The 23,846-nt window shown below is 38.2% G+C and overlaps 1 protein-coding gene across 1 annotated transcript in view; it reads right to left on the bottom strand.

Annotated features, from left to right (window-relative positions):
• The window catches only part of LUZP2 (leucine zipper protein 2), a 446,285-nt gene that overhangs the window by 214,387 nt on the left and 208,052 nt on the right, over window positions 1–23,846 (bottom strand). The window contains exons 2-3 of the mRNA XM_065882614.1: window positions 14,159–14,276; window positions 10,346–10,416 (exon numbers count right to left, since the gene is read on the bottom strand). Of these exons, the coding sequence (XP_065738686.1) occupies window positions 10,346–10,416; window positions 14,159–14,276 (189 nt within the window). The remainder of the gene's footprint in view (window positions 1–10,345; window positions 10,417–14,158; window positions 14,277–23,846) is intronic.

The raw sequence follows: 23,846 nt of genomic DNA, 5'->3' as shown, positions 1-23,846 counted from the left end.
GATAAAAACCCACCAGACCTAACAAATGAAGAGGAAATAGGCAGTCCACCTGAAAAAGAATTCAGAATAATGATAGTAAAGATGATCCAAAATCTTGGAAATAGAATAGGCAAAATGCAAGAAACATTTAACGAGGACCTAGAAGAACTAAAGATGAAACAAGCGACGATGAACAACACAATAAATGAAATTAAAAATACTCTAGAAGGGATCAATAGCAGAATAATTGAGGCAGAAGAACGGATGAGTGACCTGGAAGATAAAACAGTGGAAATAACTACTGCAGAGCAGAATAAGGAAAAAACAATGAAAAGAATTCAGGACAGTCTCAGAGACACCTGGGACAACATTAAACGTACCAACTTTCGAATTATACGGTTTCCAGAAGAAGAAGAGAAAAAGAAAGGGACTGAGAAAATATATGCAGAGATTCTAGTTGAAAACTTCCCTAATATGGGAAAGGAAATAGTTAATCAAGTCCAGGAAGCACAGAGAGTCCCATACAGGATAAATCCAAGGAGAAATATGCCAAGACACATATTAATCAAACTGTCAAAAATTAAATACAAAGAAAACATATTAAAAGCAGCAAGGGAAAAACAACAAATAACAAACAAGGGAATCCCCATAAGGTTAACAGCTGATCTTTCAGCAGAAACTCTGCAAGCCAGAAGGTACTGACAGGACATATTTAAAGTGATGAAGGGGAAAAACCTACAACCAAGATTACTTTAAGGATGTCATTCAGATTTGATGGAGAAATTAAAACCTTTACAGACAAGCAAAAGCTGAGAGAGTTCAGCACCACCAAACCAGCTTTACAACAAATGCTAAAGGATCTTCTCTAGGCAAGAAACACAAGAGAAGGAAAAGACCTATAATAACAAACCCAAAACAATTAAGAAAATGGGAATAGGAACATACATATCGATAACTACCTTAAACGTAAATGGATTAAATGCTCCCACCAAAAGACACAGACTGGCTGAATGGATAGAAAAACAAGACCCATATATATGCTGTCTACAAAAGACCCACTTCAGACCTAGAGACACATACAGACTGAAAGTAAGGGAAAGGAAAAAGATATTCCATGAAAATGGAAACCAAAAGAAAGCTGGAGTAGCAATTCTCATATCAGACAAAATAGACTTTAAAATAAGGACTATTAGAAGAGACAAAGAGGGACACTACATAATGATCAAGGGATCGATCCAAGAAGAAGATATAACAATTGTAAATATTTATGCACCTAACATAGGAGCACCTCAATACATAAGGCAAATACTAACAGCCATAAACGGGGAAATCGACAGTAACACATTCATAGTAGGGGACTTTAACACCCCACTTTCACCCATGGACAGATCATTCAAAATGAAAATAAATAAGGAAACAAAAGCTTTAAATGATACATTAAACAAGATGGACTTAATTGATATTTATAGGTCATTCCATCCAAAAACAACAGAATACACATTTTTTTCAAGTGCTCATGGAACATTCTCCAGGATAGATCATATCTTGGGTCACAAATCAAGCCTTGGTAAATTTAAGAAAATTGAAACTGTATCAAGGATGTTTTCCGACCACAACACTATGAGAATAGATATCAATTACAGGAAAAGATCTGTAAAAAATACAAACACATGGAGGCGAAACAGTACACTACTTAATAAAGAACTGATCACTGAAGATATCAAGGAGGAAATCAAAAAATACCTGGAAACAAATGACAATGGAGACACGACGACCCAAAACCTATGGGATGCAGCAAAAGCAGTTCTAAGAGGGAAGTTTATAGCAATACAATCCTACCTTAAGAAACAGGAAACATCTCGAATAAAAAACCTAACCTTGCACCTAAAGCAATTAGAGAAAGAAGAACAAAAAATCCCCAAAGTTAGCAGAAGGAAAGAAATCATAAAAACCAGATCAGAAATAAATGAAAAAGAAATGAAGGAAACGATAGCAAAGATCAATAATACTAAAAGCTGGTTCTTTGAGACGATAAACAAAATTGACAAACCATTAGCCAGACTCATCAAGAAAAATAGGGAGAAGACTCAAATCAATAGAACTAGAAATGAAAAAGGAGAAGTAACAACTGACACTGCAGAAATAAAAAGATCATGAGAGACTACTACAAGCAACTCTATGCCAATAAAAAGGACAATCTGGAAGAAACGGACAAATTCATAGAAATGCACAACCTGCCAAGACTGAATCAGGAAGAAATAGAAAATATGAACAAACCAATCACAAGCACTGAAATTGAAACTGTCATTAAAAATCTTCCAACAAACAAAAGCCCAGGACCAGATGGCTTCACAGGCGAATTCTATCAAACATTTAGAGAAGAGCTAATACCTATCCTTCTCAAACTCTTCCAAAATATAGCAGAGGGAGGAACACTCCCAAACTCATTCTACGAGGCCACCATCACCCTGATACCAAAACCAGACAAGGATGTCACCAAGAAAGAATACTACAGGCCAATATCACTGATGAACATAGATGCAAAAATCCTCAATGAAATACTAGCAAACAGAATCCAACAGCACATTAAAAGGATCATACACCATGATCAAGTGGGGTTTATTCCAGGAATGCAAGGATTCTTCAATATACGCAAATATATCAATGTGAGAAACCATATTAACAAATTGAAGGAGAAAAACCATATGGTCATCTCAATAGATGCAGAGAAAGCTTTCAACAAAATTCAACACCCATTTATGATAAAAACCCTCCAGAAAGTAGGCATAGAGGGAACTTTCCTCAACATAACAAAGGCCATATATGACATACCCACAGCCAACATCGTCCTAAATGGTGAAAAACTGAGAGCATTTCCACTAAGATCAGGAAGAAGACAAGGATGCCCACTCTCACCACTTTTATTCAATATAGTTTTGGAAGTTTTAGCCACAGCAATCAGAGAAGAAAAGGAAATAAAAGGAATCCAAATCGGAAAAGAAGAAGTAAAGCTGTCACTGTTTGCAGATGACATGATACTATACGTAGAGAATCCGAAAGATACTACCAGAAAAGTACTAGAGCTAATAAATGAATTTGATAAAGTAGCAGGATACAAAATTAATGCACAGAAATCTGTGGTATTCCTATACACTAATGATGAAAAATCTGCAAGTGAAATCAAGAAAACACTCCCATTTACCACTGCAACGAAAAGAATAAAATATCTAGGAATAAACCTATCTAAGGAGACAAAAGACCTGTATGCAGAAAATTATAAGACACTGATGAAAGAAATTAAAGATGATACAAATAGATGGAGAGATATACCATGTTCTTTGATTGGAAGGATCAACATTGTGAAAATGACTCTACTACCCAAAGCAATCTACAGATTCAGTGCAATCCCTATCAAACTACCACTGGCATTTTTCACAGAACTAGAACAAAAAAATTCACAATTTGTATGGAAACACAAAAGACCCCGAATAGCCAAAGGAATCTTGAGAACAAAAAACGGAGCTGGAGGAATCAGACTCCCTGACTTCAGAGTTTACTACAAAACTACAGTAATCAAGACACTATGGTACTGGCACAAAAACGGAAATATAGATCAATGGAACAGGATAGAAATCCCAGAGATCAACCCACGCACATATGGTCACCTTATCTTTAATAAAGGAGGCAGGAATGTACAGTGGAGAAAGGACAGCCTCTTCAATAAGTGGTGCTGGGAAAACTGGACAGGTACATGTAAATGTATGAGATTAGATCACTCCCTAACACCATACACAAAAATAAGCTCAAAATGGATTAAAGACCTAAATGTAAGGACAGAAACTATCAAACTCTTAGAGGAAAACATAGGCAGAACACTCTGTGACATAAATCACAGCAAGATCCTTTTTGATCCACCTCCGAGAGAAATGGAAATGAAAACAAAAATAAACAAATGGGACCTAATGAAACTTCAAAACTTTTGCACAGCAAAGGAAACCATAAACAAGACCAAAAGACAACCCTCAGAATGGGAGAAAATATTTGCAAATGAAGCAACTGACAAAGGATTAATCTCCAGAATTTACAAGCAGCTCATGCAGCTTAATAACAAAAAAACAAACAATGCAATCCAAAAATGGGCAGAAGACCTAAATAGACATTTCTCCGAAGAAGATATACAGACTGCCAACAAACACATGAAAGAATGCTCAACATCATTAATCATTAGAGAAATGCAAATCAAAACTACAATGAGATATCATCTCACACCAGTCAGAATGGCCATCATCAAAAAATCTAGAAACAATAAATGCTGGAGAGGGTGTGGAGAATAGGGAACACTCTTGCATTGCTGGTGGGAATGTGAATTGGTACAGCCACTATGGAGAACAGTATGGAGGTTCCTTAAAAACTACAAATAGAACTACCATATGACCCAGCAATCCCACAGCTGGGCATATATCCTGAGAAAACCATAATTCAAAAAGAGTCATGTACCAAAATGTTCATTGCAGCTCTATTTACAATAGCCAGGAGATGGTAACAACCTAAGTGTCCATGATCAGATGAATGGATAAAGAAGATGTGTCATATATATACAATGGAATATTACTCAGCCATAAAAAGAAATGAAATTGAGCTATTTGTAATGAGGTGGATGGACCTAGATTCTGTCATACAGAGTGAAGTCAGAAAGAGAAAGACAAATACCGTATGCTAACATATATATATAGAATCCAAAAAAATTAAGTCATGAAGAATCTAGGGGTAAGAAAGGAATAAAGACATAGACCTACTAGAGAATGGGCTTGAGGATATGGGGAGGGGGAAGGGTAAGCTGTGACAAAGTGAGAGAGTGGCATGGACATATATACACTACCAAACGTAAAATAGCTAGCTAGCGGGAAGCGGCCGCATAGCACAGGGAGATCAGCTCGGTGCTTTGTGACCACCTAGAGGGATGGGATAGGGAGGTGGGAGGGAGGGAGATGCAAGAGGGAAGAGATATGGGAACATATGTATATGTATAACTGATTCACTTTGTTATAAAGCAGAAACTAACACACCATTGTAAAGCAATTATACTCCAATAAAGATGTAAAAATAAAAAAGTTCAGATAGCAGATTACAGTATATGAGTGAGTGTGTGTGTGTAGGTGTGTGTTAAGTATGGCTAAAGGAATAAACTCCTTCAAAGCAACAGCAACAACCAAATAGAAACCTCTTCTAGTCTTACCAGCAGACAAACTAAATTTCCCAGTCTAGAGCGAAAAGACAACTTCTGGAACAAAAATATTTTCTTGGTGTGTAACCACAATAAAGAGACTATGGGATGGGAAAGCATGTTCTTAGACTCTTTTTTTTTTTTTTCCACCTATAAATGGGCACAATAATAGAACTACCTCATAGGTTTATAGTGAGGTTTAGAAGATGTAATATAGGCAAAATGCTTAGCAAATGCCTAGAAAATAATCACGTAATACACGAAACCATTATCACAACCACTGGCACCACTTGAGGTCCCTGTTCATTCTTTGACCACCACATCCTGCACAACCACAAGCTGCTCTTTCATCCAGAAGGATTTAATGATTACTCTAGAAACTATTAGGTCCCAGTTTCAATTTTAGGAATATCCATGAGAGTCTATACGATCGCTGGAATCAATCTGGATTTTGTTTATCAAGGCAATGTATAACAGGAACAAGTTATAAAATAATTACAGTCACTTTGGTTTTTAGATGATTTATGCTTGTTTGCGTAAAGCTTTAACATGCTTTTGCTTAAAGTGGATTTTAATTCTCAGCTTCCATTACGGCCTCAAACCGGTTTTATTTATCAGAATTGTTTCACATGTAGACTTCCATTATTTCTCCTGATATTTTCCACAAAGAGCATGTGTGGCATAATATAATACAAAATAACAGTAATAGTTACATATATTGTAGGCTTACAGTATACCAGGCAGTCCATAAAATGGAAAACTGATACATAAAGGGGTGGTGGAATTGTGTTCTGCAGACTATGTGCTCAAATTCTAGAGAGTCATTATACTACCCCTATTGAGGGAGACAGAGAGGAAGAAAGAAGGAAGGGTCTACATTCTATTCCTAACACTCAGATCTTCAACAAGTACTGAATAAAAATGCAATAGGACTATTATATTTCCATCTAGAAAAAAGTTATAATAAAATCTTGTAATACTTATTTGTTATTTCTGTGTTTTAAAATTCTCATTTTTATTTTAAAATGATACATATATTTTAAAATTAAATGATAAAATTCATATATTTTATAAAAATTAAAATAAGTGTTTATATATGTATATATATTCAAAAATGCCCACATACTGACATCTATAGGCAATAGGGAGTAAGAAAAAAATAAGTTGCAAAAACTGTTAAAAGCTGGAGAAGGTACAGAATTCTCATGGCGAGGAAAGCTATCAGACAGAATGGCAAAGCAGGACTTTTGAAACTTCTGAATCTCTCCACCTCCTTTTTCAGACTTATTTCTGCACATTCTCACTGCTCCCATGCTTTAGGTGGCCCCAATCTCCTGTCCCACAACTTGCTCAGTTCTACTCCGACCACCCCCCCTCCACCAAATGGGATTTGCATAAACTATGTAGAGCTACTCTTGGGCCCTATTTGGCACTGAACTGAAGCTTGAATTCTAAAGAACTGTTGGCTCCAGCGACACTGTGATAGGGTTTCTCAGCTGTTGAGTACATTTTACCATAGAATTTCATGGTTACAAGGGATTTTAAAAGGCAGCTGTTTCACACATCTTCCATCCCCAATTATAAATATAAAAATACCTCACCCTACAGGAAGGTATTCTTTTCATGTGGTTACCAGATTGTATTGTCATAACATCACAGATAGAAAACCTTGCCACTATCTCAGGCATTCTTTTCCTTTACAGAGAACTCGATATACTAAAATCCATTAGTACACAGAGTCCAAAACTGCCTTCTCAAAATCTCTACCCACCATCCACTGTAGAGAGTAAAATGTTTTATTCCTTTTTATTTTCAAGACAGCTTTTCAGAAACTTCAGGGTACTCTCCTATCTCCCAGGGTCTCTATTTTTTGGTTACTTACTCTCACTCCTCACATAGTATGGCTTAAAAGTCTCTCCATCAACCGGACTCTTCTATGAATATTACCTAAGCTGTCTAAATATTTCTTAAATGTAACAATCAAGAGTCAATGCAACTTTCTCCTTCTCGTGTAAAAGTATGCGTGCATGTGCACACGCACACATGTACACTACACACACAAACACACATATACACATTCCTTTCTCTGTACCTCTTTGGCAGAAAGACATGCTGCTCTCACTACCTGGTTGTTTACGACCATGCCATATCCTCTGCGTTTACTTACTTACAATCTAGTACAGCTACACAGAGGGACTTTATTAGTTGCCTGTTGGTTACAATTCCAAGAAGGAAATTCTAACTGATTCAGTTTTGTTTTGGTAGAGACACCTATAAGGTAATTAACTGTAGCCCATGATGTCAGAGACACATAAAAGCAGCATGACTTCTAGGGACTACTTCGCCAGGTAAGGGCCAGGCGACAAGGATCCCAGAGGACATGTAGTTACTGAGAACTGGGTGTATACGGCATCTGCAATACATTTTAGTCCTTCAGGCTCTGATAATACTTCTAAATTTGCCATCAGTTAATACTTTTTATAGTCTGAGATAACTTTTTTCTCTTTTACTGTTTATTAATCTCTTTTATTTTGGAAATGAGATATATAGCCTCTTTCACATTCAGATAACCATGATTTTTATAACTCTAAACAGCAAAAATCAAATGTATTATACTTTTGAGAAATCACCTATTGTTAGGATTTATTGAATTTTCCATGCTGACTTTGTGTACATTATACAAGTTATGCATTTTAACCAATTTTATAATTTTGGATAAAACTTTGAAGTCACAATACCAAAATATATGCTCCATTTAACACATTCATTGAAAAACTTGGTCCATCATCTGGCTATCTGTATACCATGCCAAACGTAGAGATGATGGCCTGAAATTCTTAATAACTCTAACCATGTTTTTCCTCATTTGCCTGGATATTTTGTCTGTCATGTAGAAACAACCATAGCTAACTTAAGAAAATATCAGTAAGCTAAAGGAACAGGTTTTTTCCTTATTCACATCACGCATAAGCCTGTCTCTTCATCTGTGTCTCTCCTGCAATAAAGAAAGGCTGATTTCGTTGCTCTTTCACTCCATGGCCCTCACTGATGAGATCTCTCTGTCTCTTCTCTAGGGGACCTTTCCTCAACCTGGTCTATGTCTCTTTCTTTCTGCCTTGAACAATGTTGTCAGAACAATTCCCCTAATATAATTCTTTAATTATATCATTGTTTTACAGAGCTACATGAATGGGTTTTCTGTTGCTTATGCTGAAGTCCACACTGAGCTAACCTTTGAGTGGTCCCAGTCTATGCACAACAGCTTTATTTTCTGATCTTTCCTGACTCATTCCGTCTTCTTCAGTCACTGCAACCCTCTCACTGGTATTGCACATGCATTATGCCGAAGTCATTTCTACTTTTATGTTTTTGTTTATTATCTTTTCCCAACATGGAAGACTCTACAAAAAGTGATAATTTTCAATGACTCTTGGTCTGTTTTTGTAATAGGGAAGAACATTTTGTATTCTATTACAAGTTGATCACTAAAGGGATGTTGCCTATAAGCTTAAATTATACATAATGGTCCATCTCTGGGAACCCTACATCCCAGGTAATGAGCATTAAGCTAAAATACCTTTGTTTAGCTCACAGGAAACATCCTGACCAGGTCTACCTGTGAGTGACTGCAGGGAAGAAAAAAATAACACATGCCCTCCGGAGGCTGCCATTTTAGTATATAAAAGGAGCCTGAACTCTAACTCAGGCAAGATGGTTCTTCGGGGCACAAGCCCACGATCTTCTCGGTTTTTATGGCTTTCTGAATAAAGTCACTATTTCTTGCCTCAAGAACTCGTCTCTTGATTACTGGCCTGTTGTGCAGGGAGCAGTACAAGCTTAGGCTTGGTAACATTTTGACTAGCTATTTCTATTGCAAATATTGTTTATAATTCTCCACTAACTCAGTGAATCACATATATTTGTGTGATATTGAGCACAGGTGTTTTAAAAAGTGGATTATTTCAAACCAATAAAATAATTTAAAATCATGTAATTTTGGAAACATGCTCAGACCCATATTTTATGACATCTTTTTAATACTGGACTTTGGAGAGAATTTCATGTTCAACAAATAATGATTCCATTTAAATAATAACAAGAGTCAATATAAGATGCTTGATTTGATTTTTAACATGTCATCACCTCAATGCCATGAGGTTTCTGGGTCAAGAGGCAAGGACAGTGGAGAAGATAGAAGATTGTGAGAAGGGACTACATAGTGTAGCGTCTGTCAACTTTTTAAACAGCTTTTTGCTTTGGATCAGTAAACTATCTTGAAAGGGTATGGCTATGGGTAAGACACAGCAGAGCAAATTCCAATTAACACAACTCTCATCAATTCACTTAAGCATTTTGAGCAACAATTTCCCATTTACTGAATGGGGACAATAATATTTAATTTATACTTGTGGTGTTGAAACAAGAAAAAAAATAAAGCATCTAGTAGAGCCTCTAGTAAATTTATAACAAATAACAAATGCTGGCTTGTTTCTACCTTAAAATACCTTGGCTTTTTTTTTTTTTTCCCTTGAGAAGCAATTTCAAGTCATATAGTTTTTTTAATACTGCATAGAAATCTAGCTCATAGTTCACTTCCTTCCAAAATAAACACGGCAACAATAATAAAACTGTTCCAATTCTACTGCGTTAAGTTTACCCCATTTCTTACCACCCCCCACCACTATCGCCATGATCAAGTTTTGATATTATTAAACAAGGCCAAAGTCCTCTACAAGTTATAAACTTCAGATCACAGAATCTGAAAAAAAAAACACAAAAAACGACGGCCCACTGATGTCATTGTTATTGGATCTATTGATGGGCAGACTTATGTGGGCCCATCTTAGTGGGACGATAAAGGAAAGTACTCCAGATCCTTAACGTTGAGATCTGCAGACAAGCAGCATCAGTATCGGGATCACCCATCACCAGGGAACGTGTTAGAAATGCAGAATCTCAAGAGCCACCCTACACTTATTTTATAAGGATCTACATTTGAACAAGATTCTTATACATTAAAGTGTAAGTAAGAATATAAAGAAATGAATGCATTTAGAATAAACTTATTCTTGTGAAGTCTCTGAATGGAGTTTGGCTATGGAGGAAAAGAACTAAGAAAATAAAAGGAAAACACAGCCTTACCTTTGTTTCTGACCTATTTCCAGAAGCTTCTGAACATCAGTTTTGGCAGATTTCTCATCGTTTTTCAAATTCTGATAAGAAAAGTGGGAAAAGGAAGTCTTATTCATGTGATAAATTGAAGCTTACTTTACTTTTGTGTTTATGGCACAAGGGGTGGCTGCACTTATGTCCTGAAATAAGAATGTACAAACGAGGCCATGATGGTCCCCATGGCTCTCAGGATGCACATAGGCTCTCAGGATGCACAATTTATGACACCAAGTGGTGCAAGTGCTACACAGTGAGTGAAAGGGAATGAACTGAGATTCAGCCTTTAGAGGTTCAGTGGAGGAGAAAGTACTCTCCAAATACCTAGGTCTCTTTATAAGTGAATATAAAACATATCTTCTGCTCTTCATTTGAAGTTTTACTATGTTCTCTGCAGGCATGTTAAACTGGTTCTGGCATAGCTTCTACAAACACAAGGGGATATAAAAGGCCTCCCCAAATAAGCTAAGTAATAATACATCAGGATGAAAGCAGTCAAATGGCATGCACCTGTTTGGTCTTGTCTATTTATTATTTATGAGTAACGCATTAGAATGCACAGAAAAACTAGGGCCGTTTAAAATTGTAACTGTTCTGTATAGATAGTGTATTAAAGAAAAAAACAGTCATTACTGTTTATTTACTCTGGCAAATTCAGCATTGACAGACCCTGAATTAAAAGAGAAAAGCCCACTGAGCTTTTCTCATTAGAGAATCTGACCCGTTAACCCTTCCCTGAAAACTTTCTTATTTATACTTAGTATATTATTTAACAGGGTGACCTATTCTTTTTGATATTAAAAGTTAAAACAGACGCAATAATATTGTTTGTAAAAAGAGCAGCTATGACAGGTAAGGAACTGCCAATAACAAGAATGGCAAACATGTTGCTTACCTAATATTTAATTAACAACAAAGCCATAGTGTCTGCCTTCACCACTTTTTCAACCTAATGCTAGAAACAATTTTCATGTAGTAAGTTAAGCATTCTGAGATGGATGTGGTTGGGTGAGCATCACAAGAGAACCCTTTTCCCTAAAATGACTGATTGATATCATTATTAGGAAGCAGCCAATAAAAGGTGCTCTGTTTATTTGAAAACAGTAGCTTGATGTAAAACACAAAAAAGCAGGTTTGGGGGAAAATCACCAATTATGGGATTTACAGTTCAAAGTGCATCATGGCCACATGACCTGGGACAGGTCACAAAATCTGCACTTTGACTTCCTTATCTGATAAACAGGGATGAGGATTTTGAAGAGCCTACATTAGACAGTTACTGGAAAACTCAAAGGGGATAATAGATGTGTGACAGCACTTGGTGAAAAGTATAATAAAAATATGCTTATTCATTTTACCATCTGCTTGCTACACTCCAGGCATTCTGAAGGAAACAAAGATTAAAAGGGCATGGCACTATCCTCAAGAAATTAAAAACAAAACAAAACATGAAATGAAGAAATGAAAATATGAAAAGGGTAGGTATGCAGATGAGGGTGTGAAAAATGTATCCAATTAGAGGAACTCATTAGTATTTGATTATTATTTCCCCAGCAATGTCCAGAGAAGTGGGGTATACGTCTTGGAAAATAATTTTGATGACTTTAAGGATACCAAAGATTGATATACCTACTACTTAATTAATACAATGTTTATACATGGATCTATATTGTGATGCCATCCAGGTGCTATGGTTACAGAGATGAACAAGGCTTTCAAAGCACATGTCTTTATGAAGCCCCATTGGAAAAAAATATGAAAAAAATGTGTACAAAGGGCAATATATTTATTTATTTACTATGAGTTTGAAACCTGGAATCAACATTTATTAGATGTATGACTTTGGGAGATTCCTGTGGCCCCTTTGAATTTCATTTCCTCACTGTACAATGAGTGAAATATTATCTTATTTTGTGAAAATCTTGTTGAAGGGATTTAATAAGATAAAAATTAAATAAAAAACACCTTGCACAATGGCTGTCACAAAATAAATAGAAGGCATTTTAAAAGATTGCAATTACATTTAGTGATAGATGTATTACCCTTTCAAAAAGTAACTCCACAAAATTGTACATTTATTTCAAGTAATTTCCTAGACTGTAATTCGATGTCTTTTTTTTGGATTCTATATATATGTTAGCATACGGTATTTACGGTATTTGTTTTTCTCTTTCTGACTTACTTCACTCTGTATGACGGTCTCTAGGTCCATCCACTTCACTACAAATAACTCAATTTCGTTTCTTGCTATGGCTGAGTAATATTCCATTGTATATATGTGCCACATCTTCTTTATCCATTCATCTGTCGATGGACACTTAGGGTGACTTAACTTAGGCTGCTAGTATAGAGATACTGAGTGTCCTGCCTGGAAGTACTGACCACTCATGGGCATTTATTTCACCATAAGCTTGAAAAATTCTCAACGTGCCAGGTGCTTCATGCCTCTAAGAAGGTGCAAGTGTCTTAAATATTCTTTGAAGTCTCATAAAACTTGTGAATTTCTACTTAATGAAAAGGTAGCATTCTGTCCTCAACTTCCTATATGGAAATCAATATGCACCCATTTTCATCCTAGTCAGTGCGTCCCTAATGCTCTGTGCAAACTTCTACCATAGAACTGTTATTCCTGCACTGTTACCATCTTGCTACCTGTCACTGTATCCTACTGGAGTGTGAGTAAATTTTCTGCTATTTTCATGTTCTCAAGATGTAATACAACTTCTGGAACAAGAGCTTGGGTGTTGGGCTCAAAATACCAGATCCACCTCCTAACTTCCTCTGTGCTCTCAGATTCCAAGCCCTTTTCTAACTCTGTTTTCTCACTTGTAAAATGAGGCTAATAATAATCATAGCATAATCATCATGTGAATATTAATTAAAAATTGGAGAAAGAGGACCTAACACAAGAGACCACATTCAATAAACTGTAGTGCTTACTGACACCATAATCATCACCATGGGACTAAAAAGCTAAGAACAATGGTGATTACACAAGGTTCAGAAACTTGGTTCAGTGCGATAACTAACAGACCGGCTGTGGAGTCAGACTGCCTGCATTTAAACTCTGGTTTCCTTTGTGACATTCAAGCATGATTCCTCATGTGTAACAAGAAAACTCACATTTATAGTGCCTACCCTCATTGATATATTAGGAGAATTAAATCCTATAATACATACAAAGCTTTTAGTATCAGTATGTATTCAAAAATACAATGTTAAAGGAAAATATTAAAATATATTCTCAGATATTTCAGAAACTTTTCTTATCAGATACAGATCTTGTCTTTGGTTTTTGATTTAGATTTCACTGAGTACTAATACATTTTCACAGATGACACTTTCCTTTGCAAGGCATTTACCCATTTTAGTAATGAGGTTTATTAAAGAATTTTCAGAACTATCCTTTGTGGAATTTAAAGTTCTCTTCAAGAGATCATTTCTATATTCATTTATGACTCTTAGCCATAACTGCTTTTCATCATTTTGTAATATAAAAAACACAGGGGTCAAACTGATCTTAGAAACTGTGAGAAATTGATGGTTTTGCCAAGCACACAGTTTTCTCATTCCTGAATTTGCAAACCACAGATTCCCAGACTGCATTTCAAATGACATTTCTTTTCAAAGCTCATATAATAATAAATAATAACTCCCATGTTCAAGCCCAGAAATATATTCAAAACTGGTACAAAAAAAATGCAGAAGTCTTTACATGTTAACCCACTGAGACAAACCAGGTGACTCCTTACCCTTTGCTGCTGAGAAAATTAGTTTTCATCTCACCTGAAGGTTGACTTTAATTCCATCAAGTTCTCTTGATGTTTTTGTCAGCTGGCGGAGGATGGTGCTCCGCTCCTTCAAGACTTGCTTCAGCTGCTTTTCTAGCTCTCCAGAGTCCTGTCTAACACAGAAAGAAAAGGCATGAGGGCCCCCCAAATGTCTTCATTTGGCTCTAGCCACTTTGGCCATAATCACAGACCCTTGCATTCTAAGCAAAATCTAGATAAACTGAAACCAATTATTACTAGGATTTTTTTTTTTTTTTGCGGTACGCGGGCCTCTCACTGCTGTGGCCTCTACCGTTGCGGAGCACAGGCTCCGGACACACAGGCTCAGCGGCCATGGCTCACGAACCCAGCCGCTCTGCGGCATGTGGGATCTTCCCAGACCGGGGCACAAACCCGTGTCCCCTACATCGGCAGGCGGACTCTCAACCACTGCGCCACCAGGGAAGCCCGGATGTTTTGTTTTTATTAGTTCATCTAAAAAGGGAAAATTGAAATACCAGTTTTTTTAAGAAATGTTTCATTTTGCATTGAGGACTATCCAGGCTACAGTTTTCAGAACAACACTGCACATCTTTTGCATGTATAACAGTTTATCAGATACCTCTTGGAAAATAGATATTTTCCATGACATTACACACTTTTTTCTAAGGTCACTGAAGTTTTACAGCAAGAGATTTGATTTGAACCAAGGTAGATCAGAGATATAGACAGGTTCTGACACTGGGGGGACAAACTTGGGGGTGGAACCAGAGCAGAATGGAGGGGCTTTGCTTCGCCCTTGGTTTGTAGGGAATGAAGTGCACTGAAAAGGCACCCCTTTCAAAATCTCTATTGCTATTAAAGAAAATACCTCTAGAAATCAGTCAATAACTATAGTAATTACAGTGAAATTTGAACAGACTTGTTATCTATTACAAGGAAGGAAAGACTTATTATCATACATATATATGTACATTTTTTTCCCATTTTTCTCATATGGACTTTGCAAGATAATAAGACAGGTATTGTAATTCTAATTTTGCCGATATAAAAGACTGGGCTCAGAAAAATTAAGTTACTACCCTAAGATCCTACTTAAGGAATGAATGAACAAGCAGTGTGTATATTTGTGTGTGTGTGTGTATTTATATATATTATAGCAAGTGTGCACGTGTGGGGGAAGAATGTAGACAAGGAAACAGTCGTCAGTGCAGCACACAACGATACCTGATAGGGAAAGGTTAAAAATGAGCTATTGGGAGTTGGGTGTCCTGCGAGGAGCTTCAGCGCACGTCCCGAGCTGAGGTGTCGGCTCAGCCGTTTCACGGGGAGCTCTCGTTTGAAGGGCTGGTGGCAAGGCCTCTACATACGCCCCGCTATGAGCGAGTGAAACAGACTAAACGCGAAGGGAAAAAAGGTGGATGGTCTAAGCCTGAAGTGAGATTGCCAGATTTATGTCCTTTCTAGATGAAATGTGGATCCTTTAGCAACAGGAGTATTTATACCTCAAAGTGGAAGTTAGGGGGACCTTGAAGATGGCGGAAGAGTAAGACGCGGAGATCACCTTCCTCCCCACACATACACCAGAAATACATCTACACGTGGAACAACTCCTACAGAACGCCTACTGAAGGCTGGCAGAAGACCTCAGACCTCCCAAAACGCAAGAAACTCCCCACGTACCTGGGTAGGGCAAAAGAAAAAAAGAAAAAACAGAGACAAAAGAATAGGCACGGCACCTGCACCAGTGGTAGGGAGCTGTGAAGGAGGAAAAGTTTCCACACACTAGAAGCCCATTCGCGGGCGGAGACTGGGGGAGGCGGAGGGGGAGCTTCAGCGACGCGGAGGAGTGCACAGCAACAGGGGTGCGGAGGGCAAAGCGGGGAGATTCCCGCACAGAGGATCGGTGCCGACCGGCAATCACCAGCCCGAGAGGCTTGTCTGCTCAACCGCCGGGGCGGGCGGGGCTGGGAGCTCAGGCTCGGGTTTCGGTTTCGGTCTGAGCGCAGGGAGAGGACTGGGTTTGGCGGCTTGAACATAGCCTGAAGGGGTTGGTGCACCACGGCTAGCCGGGAGGGAGTCCGGGGAAAAGTCTGCACCTGACGAAGAGGCAAGAGACATTTTCTTACCTCTCTGTTTCCTGGTGCACGAGGAGAGGGGTTTAAGAGCGCTGCTTAAAGGAACTCCAGAGACGGGCGCGAGCCGCGGCTAAAAGCGCGAACCCCAGAGACGGGCGGGAGACGCTAAGGCTGCTGCTGCCGCCACCAAGGGGTCTGTGTGCGAGCACAGGTCACTATCCACACCCATCTTCCGCGGAGCCCGTGCACTCCACCACTGCCAGGTTCCCGGGATCCAGGTACAACTTCCCTGGGAGAACGCACAGCGGGCCTCAGGTTGGTGCAACGTCACGCCGGCCTCTGCCGCCGCAGGCCCGCCCCGCACGCAGTGCCCCTCCCTCCCTACCGGCCTGAGTGCGCCAGAGCCCCCGAATCAGCGGCTCCTTTAACCCTGTCCTGTCTGAGCAAAAAACAGACGCCCTCCAGCGACCTACACGCAGAGGCAGGGCCAAATCCAAAGCTGAGCTCCTGGGAGCTGTGAGAACAAAGAAGAGAAAGGGAAATCTCTCCCAGCAGCCTCAGAAGCAGCGGATTAAAGATCCACAATGAACTTGATGTACCCTGCATCTGTGGAATACATGAATAGACAACGAATCATCCCAAATTGAGGAGGGAGGTGGGCTTCGAGAGCAAGATCTATGATTTTTTCCCCTTTTCTCTGTTTGTAAATGTGTATGTGTATGCTTCTGTGTGAGATCTTGTCTGTATAGTTTTGCTTCCACCATTTGCCATAGGGTTCTATCCGTCCATGGTTTTTAAAAAATTTTTTTCTTAATAATTAATTTTAATAACTTTATTACACTTTTCTTTCTTTCTTTCTTTCTTTCTTTCTTTCTTTCTTTCTTTCTTTCCTTCCTTCCTTCCTTCCTTCCTGCCCTCCTTTAGACAACGAATCATCCCAAAATGAGGAGGTGGTCTCTGAGAGCAAGATTTATGATTTTTTTCCCCTTTACCCCTTTTTGTGAGAGTGTATGTGTATGCTTCTGCGTAAGATTTTGTCTGTATAGCTTTGCTTCCAACATTTGTCCTAAGGTTCTATCTGTCCCTTTTTTTTTTCTAAATAAGTATTTTTTAATTCAATAACTTTATTATACTTTATTTTATTTTACTGTATCTTCTTTCTTTCTGTCTTTTTTCCTTCTTTCCCTCCTTCCTTCCTTCCTCCCTCCCTCCCTCCCTCCTTTCTTTCCTTCTTGCCTTCTTTCCTTCTTTGCTTCTTTCTTTCTTTCTTCCTTCCTTCCTTCCTTCCCTCCTTCCCTCCTTTCTTTCTTTCTTCATACTTCTACTGATTCTCTCTACTTTTTCTCCCTTTTATTCTGAGCTGTGTGGATGAAAGGCTCTTGGTGCTCCAGCCAGGAGTCAGGGCTCTGCCTCTGAGGTAGGAGAGCCAACTACAAGACACTGGTCAACAAGAGACCTCCCAGCTCCACATAATATCAAACGGCGAAAATCTCCCAGAGATCTCCATCTCAACGCCAGCACCCAGCTTCACTCAACGACCAGCAAGCTACAGTGTTGGACAACCTATGGCAAACAACTAGCAAAACAGGAACACAACCCCACCCATTAGCAGAGAGGCTGCCTAAAATCATAATAAGGCCACTGACTCCCCAAAACACACCACCAGACGTAAATCTGCCCACGAGAGAGACAAGATCCAGCCTCATCCACCACAACACAGGCACTAGTCCCCTCCACCAGGAATCCTACACAACCCACTGAACCAACCTTAGCCACTGGAGACAGACATCAAAAACAGCGGGAATTATGAACCTGCAGCCTGCAAAAAGGAGACCCCAAACACAGTAAGATAAGCAAAATGAGAAGACAGAAAAACACACAGCAGATGAAGGAGCAAGATAAAAACCCACCAGACCTAACAAATGAAGAGGAAATAGGCAGTCTACCTGAAAAAGAATTCAGAATAATAATAGTAAGGATGATCCAAAATCTTGGAAGTAGAATGGACAAAATGCAAGAAACATTTAACAAGGACCTAGAAGAAATAAAGATGAAACAAGCAACTATGAACAATGCAATAAATGAAATTAAAAGTACTCTAGGTAGGATCAATAGCAGAATAACTGAGGCAGAAGAACGGATAAATGACCTGGAAGATAAAGTAGTGGAAATAACTACTGCAGAGCAGAATAAAGAAAAAAGAATGAAAAGAACTGAGGACAGTCTCAGAGACCTCTGGGACAACATTAAACGCACCAACATTCGCATTATACGGTTTCCAGAAGAAGAAGAGAAAAAGAAAGGGACTGAGAAAATATTTGAAGAGATTCTAGTTCAAAACTTCCCTAATATGGGAAAGGAAATAGTTAATCAAGTCCAGGAAGCACAGAGAGTCCCATACAGGATAAATCCAAGGAGAAATATGCCAAGACACATATTAATCAAACTGTCAAAAATTAAATACAAAGAAAGCATATTAAAAGCAGCAAGGGAAAAATAACACACAAGGGAATCCCCATAAGGTTAACAGCTGATCTCTCAGCAGAAACCCTACAAGCCAGAAGGGAGTGGCAGGACAAACTGAAAGTGATGAAGGAGAAAAACCTGCAACCAAGACTACGCTACCCAGCAAGGATATCATTCAGATATGATGGAGAAATTAAAACCTTTACAGACAAGCAAAAGCTGAGAGAGGTCAGCACCACCAAACCAGCTTTACAACAAATGCTAAAGGAACTTCTCTAGACAAGAAACACAAGAGAAGGAAAAGACTATAATAACGAACCCAAAACAATTTAGAAAATGGGAATAGGAACATACATATCGATAATTACCTTAAATGTAAATGGACTAAATGCTCCCACCAAAAGACACAGATTGGCTGAATGGATACAAAAACAAGACCCTTATATATCCTGTCTACAAGAGACCCACTTCAGACCTAGAGACACATACAGACTGAAAGTAAGGAGATGGAAAAAGATATTCCATGCAAATGGAAACCAAAAGAAAGCTGGAGTAGCAATTCTCATATCAGACAAAATAGACTTTAAAATAAGGACTATTAGAAGAGACAAGGACACTACATAATGATCAAGGGATCGATCCAAGAAGAAGATATAACAATTGTAAATATTTATGCACCCAACATAGGAGCACCTCAATACATAAGGCAAATACTAACAGCCATAAAAGGGGAAATCAACAGTAACACATTCATAGTAGGGGACTTTAACACCCCACTTTCACTCATGGACAGATCATCCAAAATGAAAATCAATAAGGAAACACAGCTTTAAATGATACATTAAACAAGATGGACTTAATTGATATTTATAGGACACTCCATCCAAAAACAACAGAATACATATTTTTCTCAAGTGCTCATGGAACATTCTCCAGGATAGATCATATCTTGGGTCACAAATCAAGCCTTGGTAAATTTAAGAAAATTGAAATTGTATCAAGTATCTTTTCCAACCACAATGCCATGAGACTAGATATCAATTACAGGAAAAGATCTGTAAAAAACATAAACACATGGAGGCTAAACAATACACTAGTTAATAATGAAGTGATCACTGAAGAAATCAAAGAGGAAATAAAAAAATACCTGGAAACAAATGACAATGGAGACACAACGACCCAAAATCTATGGGATGCAGCAAAAGCAGTTCTAAGGGGGAAGTTTATAGCAATACAAGCCCACATTAAGAAGCAGGAAACATCTCGAATAAACAACCTAACCTTGCACCTCAAGCAATTAGAGAAAGAAGAACAAAAAAAACCCAAAGCTAGCAGAAGGAAAGAAATCATAAAAATCAGATCAGAAATAAATGAAAAAGAAATGAAGGAAACAATAGCAAAGATCAATAAAACTAAAAGTTGGTTCTTAGAGAAGATAAACAAAATAGATAAACCACTTGCCAGACTCATCAAGAAAAATAGGGAGAAGACTCAAATCAATAGAATTAGAAATGAAAAAGGAGAAGTAACAACTGACACTGCAGAAATAAAAAAGATCATGAGAGATTACTACAAGCAACACTATGCCAACAAAATGGACAATCTGGAAGAAATGGACAAATTCCTAGAAATGCACAACCTGCCAAGACTGAATCAGGAAGAAATAGAAAATATGAACAAACCAATCACAAGCACTGAAATTGAAACTGTCATTAAAAATCTTCCAACAAACAAAAGTCCAGGACCAGATGGCTTCACAGGTGAATTCTATCAAACATTTAGAGAAGTGCTAACACCTATCCTTCTCAAACTCTTCCAAAATATAGCAGAGCAAGGAACACTCCCAAATTCCTTCTACGAGGCCACCATCACCTTGATACCAAAACCAGACAAGGATGTCACAAATAAAGAAAACTACAGGCCAATATCACTGATGAACATAGATGCAAAAATCCTCAATGAAATACTAGCAAACAGAATCCAACAGCACATTAAAAGGATCATACACCATGATCAAGTGGGGTTTATTCCAGGAATGCAAGGATTCTTCAATATACGCAAATCTATCAATGTGATAAACCATATTAACAAATTGAAGGAGAAAAACCATATGATCATCTCAGTAGATGCAGAGAAAGCTTTCGACAAAATTCAACACCCATTTATGATAAAAACCCTCCAGAAAGTAGGCATAGAGGGAACTTTCCTCAACATAATAAAGGCCATATATGACAAGCCCACAGCAAACATCATCCTCAATGGTGAAAAACTGAAAGCATTTCCACTAAGATCAGGAAAAAGACAAGGTTGCCCACTCTCACCACTCTTATTCAACATAGTTTTGGAAGTTTTAGCCACAGCAATCAGAGAAGAAAAGGAAATAAAAGGAATCCAACTCGGAAAAGAAGAAGTAAAGCTGTCACTGTTTGCAGATGACATGATACTATACATAGAGAATCCTAAAGATGCTACCAGAAAACTACTAGAGCTAATCAATGAATTTGGTAAAGTAGCAGGATACAAAATTAATGCACAGAAATCTCTGGCATTCCTATATACTAATGATGAAAAATCTGCAAGTGAAATCAAGAAAACACTCCCATTTACCACTGCAACAAAAAGAATAAAATATCTAGGAATAAACCTACCTAAGGAGACGAAAGACCTGTATGCAGAAAATTATAAGACACTGATGAAAGAAATTAAAGATGATACAAATAGATGGAGAGATATATCATGTTCTTGGATGGGAAGAATCAACATTGTGAAAATGACTCTACTACCCAAAGCAATCTACAGATTCAATGCAATCCCTATCAAACTACCACTGGCATTTTTCACAGAACTAGAACAAAAAATTTCGCAATTTGTATGGAAACACAAAAGACCCCGAATAGCCAAAGCAATCTTGAGAACGAAGAACGGAGCTGGAGGAATCAGGCTCCCTGACTTCAGACTATACTACAAAGGTACAGTAATCAAGATAGTATGGTACTGGCACAAAAACAGAAAGATAGATCAATGGAACAGGATAGAAAGCCCACAGATAAACCCACGCACATATGGACACCTTGTCTTTGATAAAGGTGGCAGGAATGTACAGTGGAGAAAGGACAGCCTCTTCAAGAAGTGGTGCTGGGAAAACTGGACAGATACATATAAAAGTATGAGATTAGATCACTCCCTAACACCATACACAAAAATAAGCTCAAAATGGATTAAAGACCTAAATGTAAGGCCAGAAACTATCAAACTCTTAGAGGAAAACATAGGAAGAACACTCTATGACATAAATCACAGCAAGATCCTTTCTGACCCACCTCCTAGAGTAATGGAAATAAAAACAAAAATGAACAAATGGGACCTAATGAAACTTCAAAGCTTTTGCACAGCAAAGGAAACCATAAACAAGACCAAAAGACAACCCTCAGAATGGGAGAACATATTTGCAAATGAAGCAACTGACAAAGGATTAATCTCCAAAATTTACAAGCAGCTCATGCAGCTCAATAACAAAAAAACAAACCCAATCCAAAAATGGGCAAAAGACCTAAATAGACATTTCTCCAAAGAAGATATACAGACTGCCAACAAACACATGAAAGAATGTTCAACATCATTAATCATTAGAGAAATGCAAATCAAAACTACAATGAGATATCATCTCACACCAGTCAGAATGGCCATCATGAAAAAATCTACAAACAATAAATGCTGGAGAGGGTGTGGAGAAAAGGGAACACTCTTGCACTGCTGGTGGGAATGTGAATTGGTTCAGCCACTATGGAGAACAGTATGGAGGTTCCTTAAAAAACTACAAATAGAACTACCATATGACCCAGCAATCCCACAGCTGGGCATATACCCTGAGAAAACCAAAATTCAAAGAGAGTCATGTACCAAAATGTTCATTGCAGCTCTATTCACAATAGCCTGGAGATGGAAACAACCTAAGTGCCCATCATCGGATGAATGGATAAAGAAGATGTGTCACATATATACAATGGAATATTACTCAGCCATAAAAAGAAACGAAATTGAGCTATTTGTAATGAGGTGGATAGACCTAGAGTCTGTCATGCAGAGTGAAGTAAGTCAGAAAGAAAAAGACAAATACCGTATGCTAACACATATATATGGAATTTAAGAAGAAAAAAAAATGTCATGAGGAACCTAGGGGTAAGACAGGAATAAAGACACAGACCTACTGGAGAACGGACTCGAGGATATGGGGAGGGGGAAGGGTGAGCTGTGACAGGGCGAGAGAGACTCATGGACATATACACACTAACAAACGTAAGGTAGATAGCTAGTGGGAAGCAGCCGCATGGCACAGGGATATCGGCTGCGTGCTTTGTGACCGCCTGGAGGGGTGGGATAGGGAGGGTGGGAGGGAGGGAGACGCAAGAGGGAAGATATATGGGAACGTATGTATATGTATAACCGATTCACTTTGTTATAAAGCAGAAACTAACACACCATTGTAAAGCAGTTATACCCCAATAAAGATGTTAAAAATAAAAAAAGTGGAAGTTAGAATAAAGCATTCCTTTAGAAATCACTTGAAAAAAAAAAAAATGAGGTATTGTAATGAGGTGGATGGACCTAGAGTCTGTCATACAGAGTGAAGTAAGTCAGAAAGAGAAAGACAAATACCGTATGCTAACACATATATATGGAATTTAAGAAAAAAAAAATTAAAAAAAAAAAATGAAGAACCTAGGGGTAAGACAGGAATAAAGACACAGACCTACTAGAGAATGGACTTGAGGATATGGGGAGGGGGAAGGTAAGCTGTGACAAGGTGAAAGAGTGGCATGGACATATATACAGTACCAAACGTAAAATAGATAGCTAGTGGGAAGCAGCCACATAGCACAGGGAGATCAGCTCGGTTCTTTGTGACCACCTAGAGGGGTGGGATGGGGGGGGGTGGGAGGGAGGGAGACTCAAGAGGGAAGAGAGATGGGAACATATGTATATGTATAACTGATTCACTTTGTTATAAAGCAATTATACTCCAATAAAGATGTAAAAAAATGATTAATTGGTACACACAGGTGATTAGAGATGAGAATCACAAATCCAGAGAATTCCTGGTAAAAGTAATATAAAATATACGCATTTTGAAAGATAAATAGAATTTAGCTATATGAAAGG

Source organism: Phocoena phocoena, chromosome 8, assembly GCF_963924675.1.
Source record: "Phocoena phocoena chromosome 8, mPhoPho1.1, whole genome shotgun sequence".
NCBI classification, from domain to species: Eukaryota; Metazoa; Chordata; class Mammalia; order Artiodactyla; family Phocoenidae; genus Phocoena; species Phocoena phocoena.
The sequence above is the reverse complement of the archived record's forward strand: the minus strand, read 5'-3'. Positions and strand labels throughout refer to the sequence as shown.